Raw genomic sequence first — 19,065 nt, forward strand, 5'->3', positions numbered from 1 at the left:
ACGGTGACCTTTCGGGGACAGCTGTGCGGTCACCTCCCTCGATAGCGCCCGGCGCGGTGGCCGCCCGGGTGTGTCCGAAGTGGTCTGCTGTCGGGCAGCTGAGTCAGGACGGGTGGCAATTCGATGCCACCGTCGTGCTCCCGGATGGGCCCGTCTGGTTTCAGTGTCACTAGGCTGGCAGTAAGATGAAGTGAAGCACATCGTCCAAGGTGACCGACCGAAGCACCTCGTCCTGTCATGCTATATTGCCCAAATTGAGTTACCATGAGCGTTTTCACCGTTATTGAACAGCACTGCAGGTCGTCAAATTGAGTCTCCGTTTCACTTGCCTGCTCAACCTGTCACGTCCTATAGAGCAATACTGCGGACAACGGACGTCGTTGTTAACCACATGCAGGTGCAGGTGAATGGGGAAGCGCTGGCTGCACAAGTGTCATTTACTCCGTGCACAAAGTTTTACATCAGTTAGTCAGACATACGATCACGGGCCAGTGCGGCTGCCAAAGATAGATCGCACAGGCTGCAGGCTGACCTGTCTGGGCTGCGAGTCTCCGTCTGTGGGCTGGGGGTCTCCGTCTGTGGGCTGCGAGTCTCCGTCTGTGGGCTGCGAGTCTACATCTGTGGGCTCTGTGTCTATATCTCCTGGCTGTGTGTAGGTATCGCAGACGTGGACGTGGACCGGGGTGTCACGCGGTTGTGCTTACCGAGCCGTATGACTCCGTCCACAGGAGGCCGAGTCAGACGAGTCCCCGGAGCTTGAGTCACCCGACTCGGCCATCGGCGAGTCACGCGAACGTCCACCGCTGGCCTCAAGAGAGAGTGAGTCACACGCACACACCCCAGCCCGCCCATTGACTTCGACTTGTGTGGAGTCGCATCTATGCTAGCTTTAATGAACTGCAATATAAACTCGAACATAGACCACTTCGTAGAACATGTACATTGTACACTGTGCAGTGTACATATGCATTTCACCCGTACAATTATTGTCTGCTTATCCGAAAAGAGGAATTTCTACGCAGTTACTCTATGAAGCTTTTCGTTTTGCAGTGATAAGCTGAGTGTTTACATGCTACGCGCTCTTGAGCCATTATATGCGTGCTACGTTGATATTTTGAATCAAGGATGTCTTGGACAAAGTATGCAAGATCGATATGTGTGATTCGCCTTCAGTCCATGGCTAAGACGCTGTGTCACCCCCGTCCGGCGATGTCCACAGAACTGGAGGCCATGTCCTCTGCGGAGCTGAACGAACTGTACTTGGACCTGGAGCTGATGATCAAGGACTACTCCGAGGTTCTCATCAACGAGCTCGCCTTCAGGGACGAACTCGAGTACGAGAAGGAGCTCAAGGTTAGTCTGTCGCCACGGCCGACAGCCGTGGAAGTGATGGGAAGGTCAGAGGGTGATTGAGAGAGAGTAAGAGAAGACAGAGTGGTGAGAGAGTGGGACCTGCTGTTCAATACGTGCCACTAGCGTGGAGTGGGGCGAGCCTGTTGCTGCGAGAGACGCTTTGCAAGGGTGCTCTCCCGCCTGGCAGGCGGGATATTTGTTTGATCTAGAAGGCCGTCTCCATGGTTGGATATTGTGTCTGGAGGGAATTATAACTCACAGAGATGTGTCCCTAGTTCTGCAATCTTTTTCAGGAGTATATCAGTTTTGAAATATGGTCAGTGAGCCAGCAGACATTCCATGAAACTGTGTTATGACTCGAGCTGTGGTTACATTTCAGAACCAGTTCATTTCACTGCTGCTCACCATTCAGAACAAACGGAGACAGTATAATGTAGAGAAGAAGAAAAAGAACAAGAACGGCCAGACCCTGGACGCGAAGGTACGTTACACTGTCTCCACCGGGAGAAGTGGTGGACTTTATGTCTCTGCCTCCGGACAAGTTTACAATAGGCTAATGTAAAGTATCCGTCCAATTACCCGTTGTTGATAGACCTCCAGTAGAGGGGTTTGTGAAACCAATAAGTCGTTGCTAAATGTAAAGTGATCGGAGTTTCCTTTGTCTAATCTCGGTCACGTTAGATGGTAGCGACTGCGACGAACGTTGTGGAATGATACCGGGTGCTAGCTGCTCAGTGTCTGTGGCGTCGCGTCAGTTCATCGCCGTTTTACAGCCGCGGGCGGACACGCTCTGAATTGGTAATTGCACCTCGGCTCCAGGCCGTTGACTGTTCCAGGAGTTCGTCGGCCTCATTTCAGGCCCGGCAACGAGGGCGCTGGCGAGCGTCGAGTCAGTTTATGCCGTACTCGTATAATATGTTGTGTCGGTCACCGAAGAAACGTTTTATGTTCCGTGTCAGAGTCAACTGTTAGCGGAATCGAACACAGCCTGTGAACATCAGCGCACAAAAGCCCGGTGACTTATGGAGCCCCTCCGCTGTTCTACCCCAACACTCGACTAAAACTTCATCACAATGAAGTTGTAGGAATTCCCGTGCACACGTGTTCCGTATGTGCGGCGCTGATCGAACTGTGTGTCTCCGATTGCAGTACCTGACGACGGTGATACCCTACACGGTGGGCACCCGCTGCCCCAACAACGCTACCCTCCAGATCCTCATCAAAAGTAAGCATAGACGACATGGGTGGCATGTTAGCTGAGAAAATTAGGGATCGGGGGCCCGATCTAATGGATTTTAGTATGGAGTCACAAAGTAACCAAGATTTCATACTGAGATGTTTTTGCACTGCTCACAGCAAAGTTAAGTGATTCACCTCACTACGATTCTAGTAAAATGCCCACGACGAAGCACGGTTATGGACGATCACATCAGTTAATTCTTCTTGTTTAGAATCTCATGCTGACCTTAAACTTGGTTACTGCTTGTATAACTTTGTAATCTGACCGAAAAGTTCTTCCAAAGTTCATAACTTCCTTAGCTTGCTGTGACCTGACACTGGGCCGGTGCTCCATCTCGCAACTTCGACCCCATATTTCGTCCGTGTTTTATGATTACCTCCTGTGCCACGAGGGCTCCATAGCCCCACTGACGATAGTCTGTTTATCATTCCCAGTCTGCTTCGCATTGCCACGCCGTTTGATATTGCCTCTTACCTCTGAACATGCGTCGTAGATGTAGGCAAGCGCTAAATTCCAATAGTTTTCGTCTCCACCCTCCCCATTCCATTGGATCTAGTCGGTATCTGATCCTGTGACGCCATGTTCCAAGTCTCACTCCCATGTTCACAGGTGTATGACCCCGCTCCGCTGCGTTTCAGTTTTGCGCGCCATTGACGAGGACAGTCCGACGGTACCCACCCTGCTGACCGACTACATTCTGAAGGGTAGGTGCCTCCTGGCCGGTCTGGTGCGCCGCGTGCGGGCCGCCCTGGCCGCGACCCGGTCAGCGGACGGCCGTGCCGCGACGGCAACCCAACCTCGTCCCACTCCGGAGTAACGGGAAATGACTGACCTCCATCCTGTCCTGGAGATGGTACCTTACGGCAGCGTGACATGGGTTTTATAAATTGAACTTAGTCACCGAACGAAGGGCTCTAAATTGAATTTTTAATTTGTGATGTTGGTAGAAGGCAATCACGTCAGCTTTTTTGGCACGGTGGGTGATTTTGACCGGGTCGGTAGGCCCTGCATTAATCAATGCGCCCGAACCTAATAGCACGCCCTAATCTTCATCAGTCCATCGATCTGCGGCGTCTCCGCTCCTGACATTTGGCCGGCTCTTTGGGGCATACTAACTGGGAATAAATGTATTCGGAGTAGAGTCGCGGTCCTGTCCGACTAACCCCCTAAGGCCTCGCTCGCGACTGCTGTCCAATCCTTCACATCGACCCAGGGAGCAAACAGACCCTGTTTGACCGTGTCTGCGCGATCCTCGCTGTGCCGATCGGATTATCTGTCTGGGTGGCGAACTCTTCCACGAGATATCAGTGCCCGTGCCTATGTACCGCCACTCGGCAGGGAGATGGAGGGATTCCTTTGTGCATCTTGTCCCAAGTTTTTACTACCCATCGATCCACTAATCCAGTCGACCTACTAGTGGTACCCGCTGTTCCTTTGTCCTCGTCGGTCGCCCGGCTGCGTGGCTTGGAGAGCGCGAAATGCGCGTAAGGGCTATTTTGGTGTGCTATTTTCCAGCCTTGCGATGAAATTGAACACGTGTCCATTTTTTGATGATAGTCATAAAAGAATATGAACTTATGTTTGCAGTCTCACCCCAGAAGCAAACTATTATTGTTCAGTAGATCATCATCAATACTTAATTATTGCAAGCTTTTCTTTAATTTCTTTAAGTTTAATTATAATGAAAGCATGTTTATTGTTTGGACATCGGTTCATCAGATGTCTTAACGCCTTGCCTCTCTGCCAGCCTGATCTCCAATGATAACGATATACATATCAATTTGAACGTAAAACTTGATGTGCTTGTTTGGTGCCATTGTCTGCATGTCCCATATTTCCAGCTGTCTGTGTGCGCCATTGATGCTAAATGGGTTATGGGCGTGACAGCAAGTGAGGTTCTCTTGCCCTGCTGCTGTTCGCAGCTACTTGACCCAAATATCTCCCTATGAACAGGTGGAGGCTAAGCTATGTTCAAATAAGAACCGTTTTACTCGCACCAAGCCTCTGACTGAGCCGATAAAGACTATCGAATGAGATGCGTATACCTTGTTTTACCACGGAAAGTTTCTAAGTGACTCAGTTTGGAGTGTTTTCTCGCTGAGATGGCTCAGTCCGAGGCTCGGCTGCGGTAAGACACGCTCCACATGTACCGAACGGCGCCAGTGGCGAGCCGTGCTCCGCTGCCTGCCCGGTGCGAGCCATGACGGCGCTGTGACGGCCGCTCCACCCCTGCCCTCTCTGTGCCGCCGACAGTGCTCTGTCCGACGTAGAGCGCGCGCCGCCGCCTCCACCGCCGCCGCCAGCACCGCCCACCGGCCGAGACGGGCTGTCCTCGCGCCGTCTATATTTTTGTGTGCGGGCGTGCCGGCGCCGGGCCGATTCTGGGCGCCCGCTGTCGGCCCGGACCTGTGCAATATTGAGCCGGTGCCGCGACCGCCGGCCGGCCGGCCGTGGCTGCTGATCTGACCGCGTGGCGGCGCCACCGGAGCGACTGTCCAGATACACAGGTCACACACCGGCCCCCGAGCGGGCGATGCATGCGGCTTCGTGGCTGAAGAGCACTGTCCGAGGCTAATCTCTGATGATATTCTCTTTGTAGTTATTTATTGGTTGTAGGATAGGTCAATTATCCCTAGGCGCCCACGCCTGGAGCTTGCACGAGTCACTAAGTAGACTCTGGGAGCGAGTGAGTCGATTGTGTTGGCGTTGTGAGTACCGGTCTGGCGTGGGGTCGGACGGTACGCGACTGCGACTGTACGCTTGGTTGGTTGGTTCCGTTTCTGTGATGACTGTGTTGCTGCCGGTGCGTGATACCAAAGAGATTCGCTGCTCGGCGGGACAGTCGGCCGGTGTCGGTCCGCAGAGCTGGCGGAGGTGTCCGCGTTACCGCGACCGCCCGCTTGGTGCTCTGCTGAGATTGTCTGACCGGCCCGGCTTGCTGGAAGGAGAGATTATGTGAACGCGTCTGAGTTATGTCTGTATCGCGTCGGTCTGTCGCCACGGTCTGTACGTTTGTGTTTAGATCTGGGCCGGGACGGACCGAGTCCTCCCGTGCTGCCTCTCTTGTCCCCCACCGGCCAGCCTGTCGGTCCTCCGCCACCTGCCGCGGCCGTCGCTCCTACACTGAGCAGCGGCGGTGTCTGAAGCTAGCCGACCCCGCGCACACCGCGGGTCTCGTGCGGCGTTTCTGGTGTCTAAAGCCAGTCCGTGCCGGAGTGCGACGTGTGTAGACGGCCATTGAGTAACGTCTCCGCCGCTGCTGTCTGTCTCAGCGCCAAGAGGGGGCGCTGTGCCCTCGCCGTGGTGGCCGGCCGCGGGGAGGGTGGAAGCGTCGCACCCCACCCGCTATCCGGACCACGGACTGTCGCTGTCACTCCGCTGACAAATACACTCCCCGCTTCTGAAACATCGTGTATAACGTTTGTCTTCAGGTGAAGGGAGCTGGGGGCAGGATTAGTCTCGGCTTTGTGGAAGTTCGTGTTTTGTGATTAAGTTTGTCTGGATCGCCTGTAGACCGTTCAACGGCCCCTGTGGTTTCTAACGTTAGTCAGAGGCGGGAACACTTCAAGGTTCCCAGTCTCTTTGTCGAATCTCCTCAGTCTCGCTCTAGCATGACTAAGTAACGGGGATTCAGCAGATTTCCCCTCTCAGGAAAACTGGACGAAACGATGGGTACTCGGGCATAATACATGTCAAACTGGTGAGCAGACCACAAATGAACTGTTAATCGGCCACAGTCGGTTGGCGCCATCCTTGTGGGGCCTCTGATGCCGGTAAATTGCAGTGCGCAGAACATTGTAATTACATAACCTCTGTTGGACCCTGCACACTCGACTTGCGCGTGTCAGCTATGAGCTAAACGACTCACAGATGGATCACGTCTTGTCTGAGCTGGGCACCAGACAGCGTGATAGCTAATTCTGATTTAAAGGGACCCTCCCACCTTAACATTAGATTTGAGTTGAGATAGCCAAAATGGGGTCCCTGGCTCAAAATTACCGGTTTCGGCACTCACAACATCGAGAAATGCCTTAAATCGGAAATATTGAATTTCAAAATTGCAGCATTTTGATTCAGAGGGGCTAATGCATAGGAATACCCCTCTGAATGTGTGACGTCAGCGCAGATATCTAACGATTTTTAAATGTTTGACTAAAACGTTTTGTAGCACGCGGTGGTATATGCTGCTTTGCGCGCAACAAATGCCGCACTTTCAAATAAAGTCGCTATAGGAACAGCGGAGATCCCAAAAAGTAAACAAAAGTAAAAGTCTAATATCTTGAAAACCGGTGAATATTTTTCGATGAAATTTGGTAGATATTCGTTTTTGCTCTTTCTGAACCGAGCGACATCACTTTCATGCCAATTCATTTACTTTTTTGAAGGTGGGAGGGTCCCTTTAACAATACGTTTTAACGATGTACTTCGTCCAAATATGAAACAACACTCCATACTGAGATGTTCCAAGACTCGCGAACCACTCATCTTTCCTTTTAACGAAGGATAGAAAAAAAAAACTAAAAAGATCACGGGCACAGTCGTTAATTTTTCGTTGCGTTTTGTTTATCGGCCGTGGCGTGCAGCATGCTACCACCCACGGGTGTGCCACCTAATGATCCCATCTGCCATGTGGTGTAGGTATTCTGTGATAGTCACAGGAAGTTCGACGCCTAGAGACAGTGTTGCGTCGTCGGCGGAGGATGCGACTCCAGTCCACATCCGGGGGACGTTGGGGCACGCCGGAGAGACGCCGGCAAAACATATCACTGTCGGCACAGACGTCCCTTGGGTGACAGTTGTCCGGTCTCAACAGTGGGTGGTGAAGGCGGCACTTCGGAGCGTCGCAGAAGCCCCGGGACGGTTTGGAAGTCAGCGGTGTCGGAGAACGAGGCAGTTTCAGTGACAGGAGCGACGTCTTCGTCGATCGCTGTTGTCCACAACAGAGGGGAGCGATTCTCCGGAGTCCGGACGTCGTGCATAAACCTTGTCTGAATCTCTAGTGCCCTGGTCTGAATCCGAAGAAGGCTCTTATGGCAGCCGAGTCTCCAGCATCCGCTGAGGAATCTCCAGAGTGTGAGACCGATCCTCCCCTGGAACTGGCAGAACGCGGAGAAGCTGGCCCGGGCAGCTGCGCGCGCGATACGGCATACGAAAGGGAAAGTTCGCAGACGGGCGGGACCAGCAGAGAAAGATGCGTCAGGATGTACTTGGTCGGTGCTTACGTGCTACCGCTGACAGTGTTTATCATCCTAATGATCGCAGGTGAGTGGACCGTGGATGAAGCATTAATTAACCTAGGGCACGGATACGTAGGTACCTACACAGCCCTCGTCTCACTGCGCGGCTAATTTTCATTCTTTTCCGACAAAACTGAGAATAACCCAAATGCTTCACTCTATCGATTGTGTCTATCTTGAAGCGAATCATCCACCCAGTGTGGCAACAGAAATAAAAAGTTTGCTTTGGGTCAAATACAAAGTTTTACTTTTGTCTATTGTCATCAAGGTGGATGGAAACTCAAGGCGATGCGATGCTGGTCCAAACCTTAACCCTATTCCTGGCGGGCTCCGCCGGGACAAGAAACTGGCGGGGGGGCCGATTCGGCCCCCCCCCCCTGAGATCTCGAGAACGAAGCAAGATAGCGACAAGCGGTAAACGGCATCGGATACGCACGGCCAAGATCTACAATTTTTACTAAGATCATTTTCAGGTCAGGTCAAAGATGACGTCACAGGGGTCGAAAAAGTCAAAATGGCGGCACTAGATATGGAGAGAGTTTTTCTCGAATAACTTTCGAATTAGTCAAGATAGGAACAAACTAAGGGCATCATCGTGATCCTCTCGTCAATCCGCATCGAATGATATATATGTTGACCTCGAAAGGTCAAGGTCAAAGGTTGACCTCAGGTCACGTGACCTCGAGGTCATCATGTATATCATTCGATGCGTCTTGACGAGCTGAACACAATGAGACCATCCACGCGTCTGTATCTTGTTCCTGTACGGAGTTATTGGCCAAAAACCTTTGGTGACCTTTGATGACGTCACATGACCTCACAGCTGCCCAACAGCAAAACAGACCTCAAGGTAGTGAAGGTTGATCGTATATGAAGTCATGTATGGTATATGGGGCCATTCCGACCCGTTTTAGTGGTAAAAACAGGGAGTTGATTTTTCCCCCATTGACTTATAATGGGGAGGTCGCGAAATTGACCTGACCTTAGGTCACCGATATCAAAATTCCGAGATATACAAATTGCACATACTGGTACCCTAACTAAACCCTGAAGAGAAGAAATTGATCGGTCAAAAACTCTAGCTCTGGCGTGATTGCAAACTTTTCTGAGGTAGCGTCACCAAACCGCCTCTGGTGACCTGACCTGAGGTCAGATCAACTCAAAATTTTCAGACATGTTGCGTAGAAGCCTTTTAGGAAAAGTCAGAAAATTTGAGCCTCCTAGCTCAACGCGTTTGGGAGATATAACCAAAAAACCTCAGGGGGGGGGGCTCCTGAGGCCCCCCCCCCCGCCAGGAATAGGGTTAAGTGTGTAGCTTCGTATTGTATTGTATTGTATTGTATTACCTTCATGGACAATCCACGCGGGGCGTGGCGATTACTATATACAAACGGACGATTCAAGACAGCACACCGCACACGGATGTCGCACCTCCTTCCCCTGACACGGGTCATCGTCGGGCGGTCGTCATCGCCGGACAGACTGCAGCCTTGGCCGCACGGGCGAATTGGGCGGGGCGCTGTTCGATGACACCGGGAGGCAGACTGTTGAGTAGCGCCGCGGCCCGGTAGGCGAACCGTCGCTTGCCAGTCTCGAGCCGCGAGCGTGGAAGGTGGAAGAGGTGGTCCTGTCGTGTGGATCTCTCTCGCGCGTCACTGTTATTCGTGAAGATGGCAGCTAGTGCTTCGGGCTCGCCGTTGCTTATTATTTTCTGCGCAGTTACCATGGTTTTAACATCGGCCATAGCTTTCGGAGGCATCCATCCGAGTGAATCGCGGAGGCCAGAGACGTGATCGAATTTCCGGCGGCCGAATATGACCCGTGCTGCAAAGTTTAGAATTTTTTGGAGTCGGTCGAAGTTTTTCTGGGAGCCGTTTCCATATACAGTGAGGCAGTACTGGACGCGCGAGATGACGAGTGCAGTCACGATCGTTTTGAGGATACCGTCTGGGAGGCAGTGTCGTGCGTGGGAGAGGCCGATCAGTACGCCCGTGCAGCGACGGCTCAGCTCGGCCACGTGTGCTTCCCAGGTGAGTGCGCCGTCGAATACAACACCTAGGTTTCCCACCTGCGCGCACGGCAGGAGCTCAGCGTCACGGAAAGAGATTTTGAAGCGAGGCAGGTTACGTAGGTTTTGTCGGCTACCGAATACCATCAGTTGAGTTTTAGAAGCGTTGACTTTCAGGGCGTGTGCGCAGAACCATGCGTTAAGTGACTCTAGCGATGCCTCCATGCGCGAGATGAGACTCCTGATGTCGTTGCGTGGGCCGCTCACCAATATCTGGGTGTCGTCTGCGTACTGATAAGCGGTGGCGTCTCCGGCAAATAGTGAGAGGTCGTTGGAGAATATAGTGAAGAGGAGGGGACCCAGAGCCGAACCCTGGAAAACTCCTACGGTGTTTGGGAGCGGTCGAGAGGTTATCTTACGGCCGGTTTTGTCTTTCAGGGATACACTCTGCGTGTGTCCCTGAAGATAAGCGGGAAACCAGGAGGTCTCAATACCGTAGATTTGGAGCTTTTTGACAAGGAGTTCATGGTCAATGACGTCAAAACATTTGCTGAGGTCTATGAGGCATAGCATTGAGATCTCACCCCTATCGGTGGCGGCAAGGATGCTATCTGTGACTGACAGCAGCGCAGTCTCAGTGGAGTGTCGGGGGCGGAATCCGTGTTGGGTAGACGAAAGAAGGTGGTTATGGGTGAGATAGTGATAGAGCTGCTGATGGATTACACGCTCGATGATTTTCATGATTACGGGAACTAGGGAGATCGGTCTGAAATTGCTGGGGTCAGATGGGTTGCCAGACTTGAAGATCGGTTGAACGATAGAGTGTTTCCAGGGGTCAGGAATGTCGGAACGGGTTATTGAGACGTTGATGATGTGTAAAATGATGTCGCCAATAGTTTGGAAGCATACTTTTAACATGCGGATGCATATACCGTCAGTGCCACGCGCGGCAGAGTTTCGCATGTTGAACACTGTGAGTCCGAGTTCCCCGAGAGTGATGGCCCTCGGCCTAAAGCTGCATGCGCCGACACGGGGTAGACGTACATTTAGATCAGTATCGTTGTTTTGGGTACTCAGTTCGGCGGCAATGCGGGGCCCGACAGAGACGAAGAAGGAGTTCAGATCGTCGGGAGCTTCCTACTAGATTCGCGCCTGTTGGTGGTTTGCTTTATGTTTGTCCGATAACATAGCCTTAGAATTAACATTGCCTATCGGTTATGCCGAAAAAAGATACCTACCACGCATTAAGACGCGCCCTGCACCTAATGCATAGCCAAGACTTCTAAATACCTCGGTAGTCGGTATACACTCGTTATACCTTGGCATAACAGAGGCATATGCCCGTGGTTATTAGACTTCGTATGCCTATCAATTACCATGACATAATTTCATAGTTCATTATTCAACACAATTATCATGAGGGCTTCAGCTGTGTATTGTGTGATACACATCTGCAGGTAGATGATTTGAAGATATACAGGGTGATTTTTTTTTACTTGTTAAAAAGTAATGAGGTCTAGTGGGGTTAAAATGCAAATATATCTTGCAAAGTTATATGCCAGGATGACGAGCATTCTGGGACATTTTGATTTCATGCGGACACGATGCGAAGGAACGTCCATCGTGTATTTTACTTGTGCTTGAAGTTACCCCCTCTCTCACCGACACGACTCAGCCCGCCTGAGCACGTGTTAAACAGCACCATGGACTCCCATACTCATAAGGCGGAGTGCGGACTGAAAAGGCTCCTATCGCCCATTTTCAGCTCTGCCAGATATTTCCACTGTTTTCTTGTTATATCTGCCATAGCTGGGTCCAAAAACTAGAAGTTTAGGGAGGGCAGGTCGAGGATTTTGATACTGGCGGCCCTGATGGTGTCTGATTCGCTGTTTTTCTTTCTCCCTGAAGACTGATTCTTCAAAAGCTGCTCATACGCCAGATGGACCGTTTCATGGGTGGAGAACGTGCCCCGGCCACCCCGGCCGTGGCCGGGGTAACTTTCAGCCGACCCCGGCGCGGCCGGGGTAACTTTTTCCACTTTTGTAAATCCTAAAAGCTGTCTCTATACGAAAAAAACTGCCGTCTATAAAAGCGTCTCTCATTATTCTTATCTAATTTGAACAGTCCTTGAAAATTTGCTTTATTTTCATTTTGGAGCATTTATGTTTTTAAGGCCGGGGGGATCCAGGGCGTCGCAAGTCCATCTACGACACGTCGCAAGTTACGACACATATGCCGTCGCAAGTTGTGTCGTAGCGGAAAAGGAGGGATGTTGAGGAAAGAGGGGTTTGTCGGAGGATACGACAGAACGTAGCTGCGACGAGGTTTAAATACCCGCTTTACTCGAGAATTTAAAAGGCTACACGATCAGCTGATCCCGTAGTAAACGTCAGTAAGGTCGAAAACTCTATCACGCATAAGGGAACATTCGCCTTTCTGGTTTGCGAGCTTATGAGACAGCAAGGTCAAGCATGTTCTCTGATTCTGAAGCTTTGTATTAACTGGGTGACTTGTGGTTGCTAACGCTCACGTGATTTGCCATAAAATTTGGGATCGATCACAGGAGATTCGTGGCTATAGGGCATCTAGAATCGATGCTTTAGAAGAAATGAGTTCCGAGAGTTTGAGGTCACAGAGAGGTAAGAAATTTGTAGATGGAGGTCACAATTGGAGGTTACAGAGGTCATCTGGGACACGTCAGGTCACAGAGGTCAACTTGGGGTCATCACAGAGCTCAATTGGAGACCACGGAGGTAATCTGAGACACGTCAGGTCACAGAGGGCAACTTGGGGGCACGTCAGGTCACAGAGGTCAACCTAGGGTCATCACAGAGCTCAATTGGAGGTCACGGAGGTCATCTGGGACACATCAAGTCACAGAGGTCAACTTGGGGTCATCACAGAGCTCAATTGAAGGTCATTGGGGCCATCTGGGACACGTCAGGTCACAGAGGTCAGCTGGGTGCCATCAGAGAGGTCACTTAGAGGTCACAGAGGTCATATGGGACACGTCAGGTCACAGAGGTCAACTAAAGGTCATCAGAGAGCTCAATTGGAGGTCATCTGGGACACGTCAGGTCACAGAGGTCAGCTTAGAGTCATTAGAGAGCTCAATTGGAGGTCACGGAGGTCATCTGGGACACGTCAGGTAACAGAGGTCAACTTGGGGTCATCACAGAGCTCTATTGGAGGTCATGAGGGTCATCTGGGACACGTCAGGTCACAGAGGTTAGCTTGGGGTCATCATAGAGGTCACTTAGAGGTTACAGAGGTCATATGGGACACGCCAGGTCACAGAGGTCAAGTTGGGGTCATCACATGAGCTCAAATGGAGGTCATCTGGGACACGTCAGGTCACAGAGGTCAGCTTAGAGTCATCAGAGAGCTCAATTGCAGGTCACGGAGGTCATCTGGGACACGTCAGGTCACAAAGGTCATGTTGGGGTCATCACAGCTCTATTGGAGGTCATGGGGTCATCTGGGACACGTCAGGTCACAGAGGTCAGCTTGGAGTCATCAGAGAGCTCAAAAGGATGTCACGGAGGTCATCTGGGACAGGTCAGGTCAAAAAAGGTCAACTTGGGGTCATCACAGAGCTCATTGGAGGTCATCGAGGTCAGCTGGGACACGTCGTTTTTGGAATTGGGAGAATATTTTGGGGGATGCCCCTTGCAACGTCCAAGACCGCCTTTCTGGATTCGCCAGTAGTTGCTGGAATGGTGTTAGGCTACTTCATATCCCCGAATACCCAATAAATGTGAATATAACATATTATGCACCATTTTCAACACTCCCGCTGGCACGGATTGAGGCCTCATAGACGACCCGTCAGTTCAAGCTCTATAACTCGCGTTAGCGTCATCGGATTGCAGCCAAATTTTGAGGATCTAAAGTTTAAACAATTTTACACCTACCATGCAAATTTCGTGACCATGACCCGAATGACCTGTGACCTGTGACTTCTTCCTCAAGGCAAGGTCAACTTGCGACACAACTTACGACTGCTATTTCAAATTCGTAAGTTGTGTCGCAAATCAGGCTATTTGCGATAGACTTTACTACTTAAGTAACGCTACTCATCGATTGATCCCTTCAAAAACGACTTACTACACAACTTGCGACACGTCGCAGCTACGACGAGGCTTACGACGCTCTGGATCCCCCCAGCCTAAGTCTTTTCATCGCGGAGCCCGACATGTTTCATCAAACAGAAGTAAATCATATTTAAGTGCCGTTATCGTAAGATGGCACTGTAATAACATCACAAGACAGGACGAGGGTAATATCAGTGAGATAGAAGGACGAGCTGCTGAGGCTCAAGGCTCCCCCAACTTAACCCGCACCAGGGTGGAAGCCTTATCGTAACACGCTGAGTCGAGAGGTGGGTTTTTCACGCTCCTTCTAACTCGGCTACTGGGCTACGAGGCGAGAAGCGGAACGACGTTTGAAAGAGCGACAAACGTGACCAGAGAAATCTGGTCATGTTTTAGCAGGGGCGGTCGCAGACTTGGAGTTTGGGGGGGGCCAACTTGTCAAAGGGGCCCCTGCGCTGGCCCGGGGGGCCCGGTGCTAGCTTAAAGGGGCCCACGGACGTAGTGCACGGGTGCAGAAATCCAGGCCATGGCCGGTGAAGCGGGGGGGGGGGGGGGGTAGTGAGCGGCACCCGAGAGGAGGCTCATTGCGAAATGCGAGCTTTGAGGGTGTACCATGTCGAAAAGGTACCGATAAGTGCATTTTGAATCATTGATATTGTCAATAATTCACGCAACTGTGAATGGACTACCGCAAAAGTAAAGACGGCGCGGCTAACTTTGCCATTTTCTAAGATCATCGTGCTAAAACTTTTGACAGTGGGTCATCGGTATCTGTTCACTGTTCAATCACATGTGTTCCGTTTCATCTTTTTTTGTTTTTACTTGAGCACAAATGTAAGTTTTGAAGGCCATTACAGTAGCCAATACTTCGGAAGATGGATAGTGGGCCAAATATCCTAAATTTGTCGTGCTGCATGGAAAGTAGTGTTGCTGAGAAAAGGGGGTGTTGTTCCAGATTACTGTGGATGCAGAATACATTGTCTGCACCCACTGCAGAATTATTGTTGGTGCAACTGCGCCCACTGCACCCATGGTTCCTACACTTATGGGCCCATCGATAGCGCTTCGGCAATACCTATCGCCTAGAGGCTGCAATGGGGCCCTTAGAGTACGGTGTCAGACCCCCCAGAGGCCGGCGTTGGACCCAAGGGTCAGCGAAGGGCCTCAAAGGCCCCAGGTAGGGCCCCAAAGGCTGATGTGGGCCTTCAGAGGCAAGTGCGTGACGCCCAAAGGTAAGGCTTGAGCCCCCCCCCCCCCCCCCAGAGAACATAATAGGGCCATCAAAGGCCGGTGTGGGTACAGGGCCTGCAAAGGGCAGTTTGAGACCATCAGAGACCGAATTGGGCACTCAAAGGCTATTGTGGGTCCTTACAGGCCAGCATGGAGCCCTCAGAGGTTACCGTGGGGCTCTAAAAGACCGACATGGGCCGGCGTTGGACCCCAGAGGCCAGTAGAGGGCCGTCAAAGGCCAAGATGGGCCCTCAGAGACCGATGCGGGCCCTTAGGGTCCTCAAAGGCCAAGATGGGCCCTCAGACGCCAATGCGGGCCCTGAGCGGCCGGCATCGGGTCTTCAGAAGCCCGTGCGGGCCCTCAGAGACTAAGGTGGGTCCTTACAGGCCAGCACGGGCCCTCAGAGGTCAGTGTGGGGCCCTAAAAGACCGGCATGTGCCGGCGTTGGACCCCAGAGGCCAACAGAAGGCCCTCAAAGTCCAAGATGGGCCCTCATAAGCCGATGCTGACCCTTAGAGGCCGGCATCGGGTCTTATGAATCCAGGGGGCCTCAAAGGCTAATGTGAGCCCTTACAGGCCAGCATGGGGCCCTCAAAGGTCAGAATGGGACCCTAAAAGACTGGCATTGGCCGGTGTTGGACCCCAGAGGCCAGCAGAGGGCCCTCAAAAGCCAAGATGGGCCCTCAGAGGATGATGCGGGCCCTTAGATGCCGGCATCGGGTCTTCAGAATACAGTGCGGGGTTCACAAAGGCTAATGTGTGTCCTTACAGACCAGCATGGGGCCCTCAGAGGTCAGTGTGGGGCCCTAAAAGACCGGCATGGGCCGGCGTTGAATCCCAGAGGCCAGCGGAGGGCCCTCAAAGGCCAAGATGGGCCCTCAGACGCTGATGCGGGCCCTGAGCGGCCGGTATTGGGTCTTCAGAATCCAGTGCGGGGGTCCTCAGAGGCTAATGTGGGTCCTTACAGGCCAGCATGGGGCCCTCAGAGGTCAGTATGGGGCCCTAAAAGGCCGGCATGGGCCGGGGTTGGACACCAGAGACCAGCGGCGGAGGGCCCTCAAAGGCCAAGATGGGCCCCCAGAGGCCGATGCGGGCTCTTAGAGGCCGGCATCGGGTCTCCAGAATCCAGTGCGGGGGCTCTCAGAGGCTAATGTAGGTCCTTACAGGCCAGCCAGCATGGGGCCCTCAGAGGTCAGTATGGGGCCCTAAAAGGCCGGCATGGGCCGGCGATGGACACCAGAGACCAGCAGAGGGCCCTCAAAGGCCAAGATGGGCCCCCAGAGGCCGATGCGGGTTCTTAGAGGCCGGCATCGGGTCTTCAGAATCCAGTGCGGGGCCCTCAGAGACACTTAAAGTCTAGTCTTGGGACTCGAGAGACAGAAATGAGGCCACCAGAGGCCGGTGTGAGGCTCTCAGACGCCGGCTGGGCCCTTGAGGCCGGTTTAGGGGCCCTCAAAGGCCAGTGGAGGGCCCTCAGAGGTCAATGTGGGTCCTCAGCGGTCAATGTGGACGCTTGACCGCCACTGAAGGGCCCTCAGAGGTCAGTGTAGGACCCTCAAAGAGTGGTATGGGAGCTGTTAATAGCTGGCGTGGGTTTCTCGAGCCTCGTGACAATCGAATACGGGCCAGGGCCCCATACGGCCATGGGGGCCCATCGGTTGTTTGGGGGGGGCCAAATGATATGATGGCCCCCCCTGATTTGGCTTTGGGGGGGGCCATGGCCCTGATGGCCCCCCCCTGCGACCGCCACTGTGTTTTAGGCAAGCTCAATAATAAAATCACCATAGATCATCAAAAGCCAAATTTCTCTGATTTTAGCGTTCTCCGACAACTTTTCTCACAGTTCATGAGCATAACGGAGCTTAAACACTGCAAACAAAACATTCGATTACTCGTTTAACCGTATTCCTGGCGGGCTCCGCCGGGACAAGAAACTGGCGGGGGGGGGGGGGGGGCGATTCGGCCCCCCTGAGATCTCGAGAACGAAGCAAGATAGCGACAAGCGGTAAACGGCATCGGATACGCACGCCCAAGATCTACAATTTTTACTAAGGTCATTTTCAGGTCAGGTCAAAGATGACGTCACAGGGGTCGAAAAAGTCAAAATGGCGGCGCTAGATATGGAGTTTTTCTCGAATAACTTTCGAATTAGTCAAGATAGGAACAAACTAAGGGCATCATCGTGATCCTCTCGTCAATCCGCATCGAATGATGTATATGTTGACCTCGAAAGGTCAAGGTCAAAGGTTGACCTCAGGTCACGTGACCTCGAGGTCATCATGTATATCATTCGATGCGTCTTGACGAGCTGAACACAATGAGACCATCCACGCGTCTGTATCTTGTTCCTGTACGGAGTTATTGGCCAAAAACCTTTGGTGACCTTTGATGACGTCACATGACCTCACAGCTGCCCAACAGCAAAACAGACCTCAAGGTAGTGAAGGTTGATCGTATATGAAGTCATGTATGGTATATGGGGCTATTCCGACCCGTTTTAGTGGTAAAAACAGGGAGTTCATTTTTCCCCCATTGACTTATAATGGGGAGGTCGCGAAACTGACCTGACCTTAGGTCACCGATATCAAAATTCCGAGATATACAAATTGCACATACTGGTATCCTAACTAAAGCCTGAAGAGAAGAAATTGATCGGTCAAAAACTCTAGCTCTGGCGTGATTGCAAACTTTTCTGAGGTAGGGTCACCAAACCGCCTCTGGTGACCTGACCTGAGGTCAGATCAACTCAAAATTTTCAGACATGTTGCGTAGAAGCCTTTTAGGAAAAGTCAGAAAATTTGAGCTTCCTAGCTCAACGCGTTTGGGAGAAATAACCAAAAAACCTAGGGGGGTGGGCTCCTGAGGCCCCCCCCCCCCCCGCCAGGAATAGGGTTAAGGCTCGGTCGCGAATAATATTTCAGGTGCGAGCTCAAATCAATGAGAGGGTCAAAACGGTCAAATTTGACATTTTGTTTTGTGTGGGAAGGTTGCAACTTCCACGGAATAAGCTTTGCAAAGGGCATGATGGCATTTTTAGCACGATCATCCAGCAAATTTGACCTGATGACCTGACCTAGCACTAGGTGACATGCGTCCGAAATTTCAAGGCGTGTTGCAAAATTGTTGTTACAATTACGAAATCTTCCGCACCTGCGTGCAACAGTTCTCCCTAAAAACGTACACTCGGGGGCAGATTGATGTTCCACCACTCCCTACCCATCGGGCTCCCATGGCTCCCGCACTGGCTGCTGTCAGTGGCAGGACTGGCAGCACTGGCATTGGCAGGCAGTGCTGAGCAGTGCTGAGGGCAGGCAACATTGGCAGCAGCCACTGCTGATCCATGGGAGCCCGATGGGTAGGGAGTGGTGGAACATCAATCTGCCCCCGAGTGTACAAACGGCAGACATTCATTATTCTATGCCACAGAATAGGGGTTTGTTGATAACCGTTGACAAATATTTGAGCATCATCGTCTTTCTGACTTTCGGTCGCCGGCCGGGGTAACTTTTTCAAACATTCTCCACCCGTGGACCGTTTGAAGGTTATTTATGACTACAAGCTTGTTCATGCGTTATTTAAAGTCTTTCTGAGGATTCTCCTTGATCATCGTATGCTTCGAACTGCCTCAATGCTTCAAAATCATCGTTTTGTGTCGTTCCTTACTGAACGGCGGTGGACCATGCGTGCCCGATTGGTGGGACATTTTCAGGCTCCATTGGGGCCGAGGCCGTCGGTCAAAAGGGACAAATGATGACACCATACAAAATGTCCCAGATTTATCTATCACGTGCAATGCTTTTTTGCACGCGATTTTTCGATTTAGGGACCACCATTGACGTTTACTTTTTAACAGTTAAAAAAATCACCCTGTAGGTGGGGCCGGTGGGGCATTCCACGATAGA

General features: G+C 51.9%; 1 protein-coding gene across 2 annotated transcripts in view; it reads left to right on the plus strand.

Annotated features, from left to right (window-relative positions):
- LOC122365683 (fasciculation and elongation protein zeta-2-like) overlaps positions 1–19,065 on the plus strand; it is a 30,290-nt gene that overhangs the window by 7,740 nt on the left and 3,485 nt on the right. The window contains exons 4-9 of one of the 2 annotated variants that reach the window (XM_043337109.1): positions 729–819; positions 1,220–1,353; positions 1,733–1,834; positions 2,503–2,578; positions 3,232–3,297; positions 4,847–5,999. In XM_043337109.1, the coding sequence (XP_043193044.1) occupies positions 729–819; positions 1,220–1,353; positions 1,733–1,834; positions 2,503–2,578; positions 3,232–3,297; positions 4,847–4,863 (486 nt within the window). In that variant the 3' untranslated portion in view covers positions 4,864–5,999. Of the gene's footprint in view, positions 1–728; positions 820–1,219; positions 1,354–1,732; positions 1,835–2,502; positions 2,579–3,231; positions 3,298–4,846; positions 6,000–19,065 lie in introns of those variants that run through there. The other variant, XM_043337108.1, reaches the window with a different exon arrangement.

The sequence above is a fragment of the Amphibalanus amphitrite genome, unplaced genomic scaffold, assembly GCF_019059575.1.
Source record: "Amphibalanus amphitrite isolate SeventyFive unplaced genomic scaffold, NRLGWU_Aamphi_draft 000757F_arrow, whole genome shotgun sequence".
In the NCBI taxonomy this organism is placed as follows: domain Eukaryota; kingdom Metazoa; phylum Arthropoda; class Thecostraca; order Balanomorpha; family Balanidae; genus Amphibalanus; species Amphibalanus amphitrite.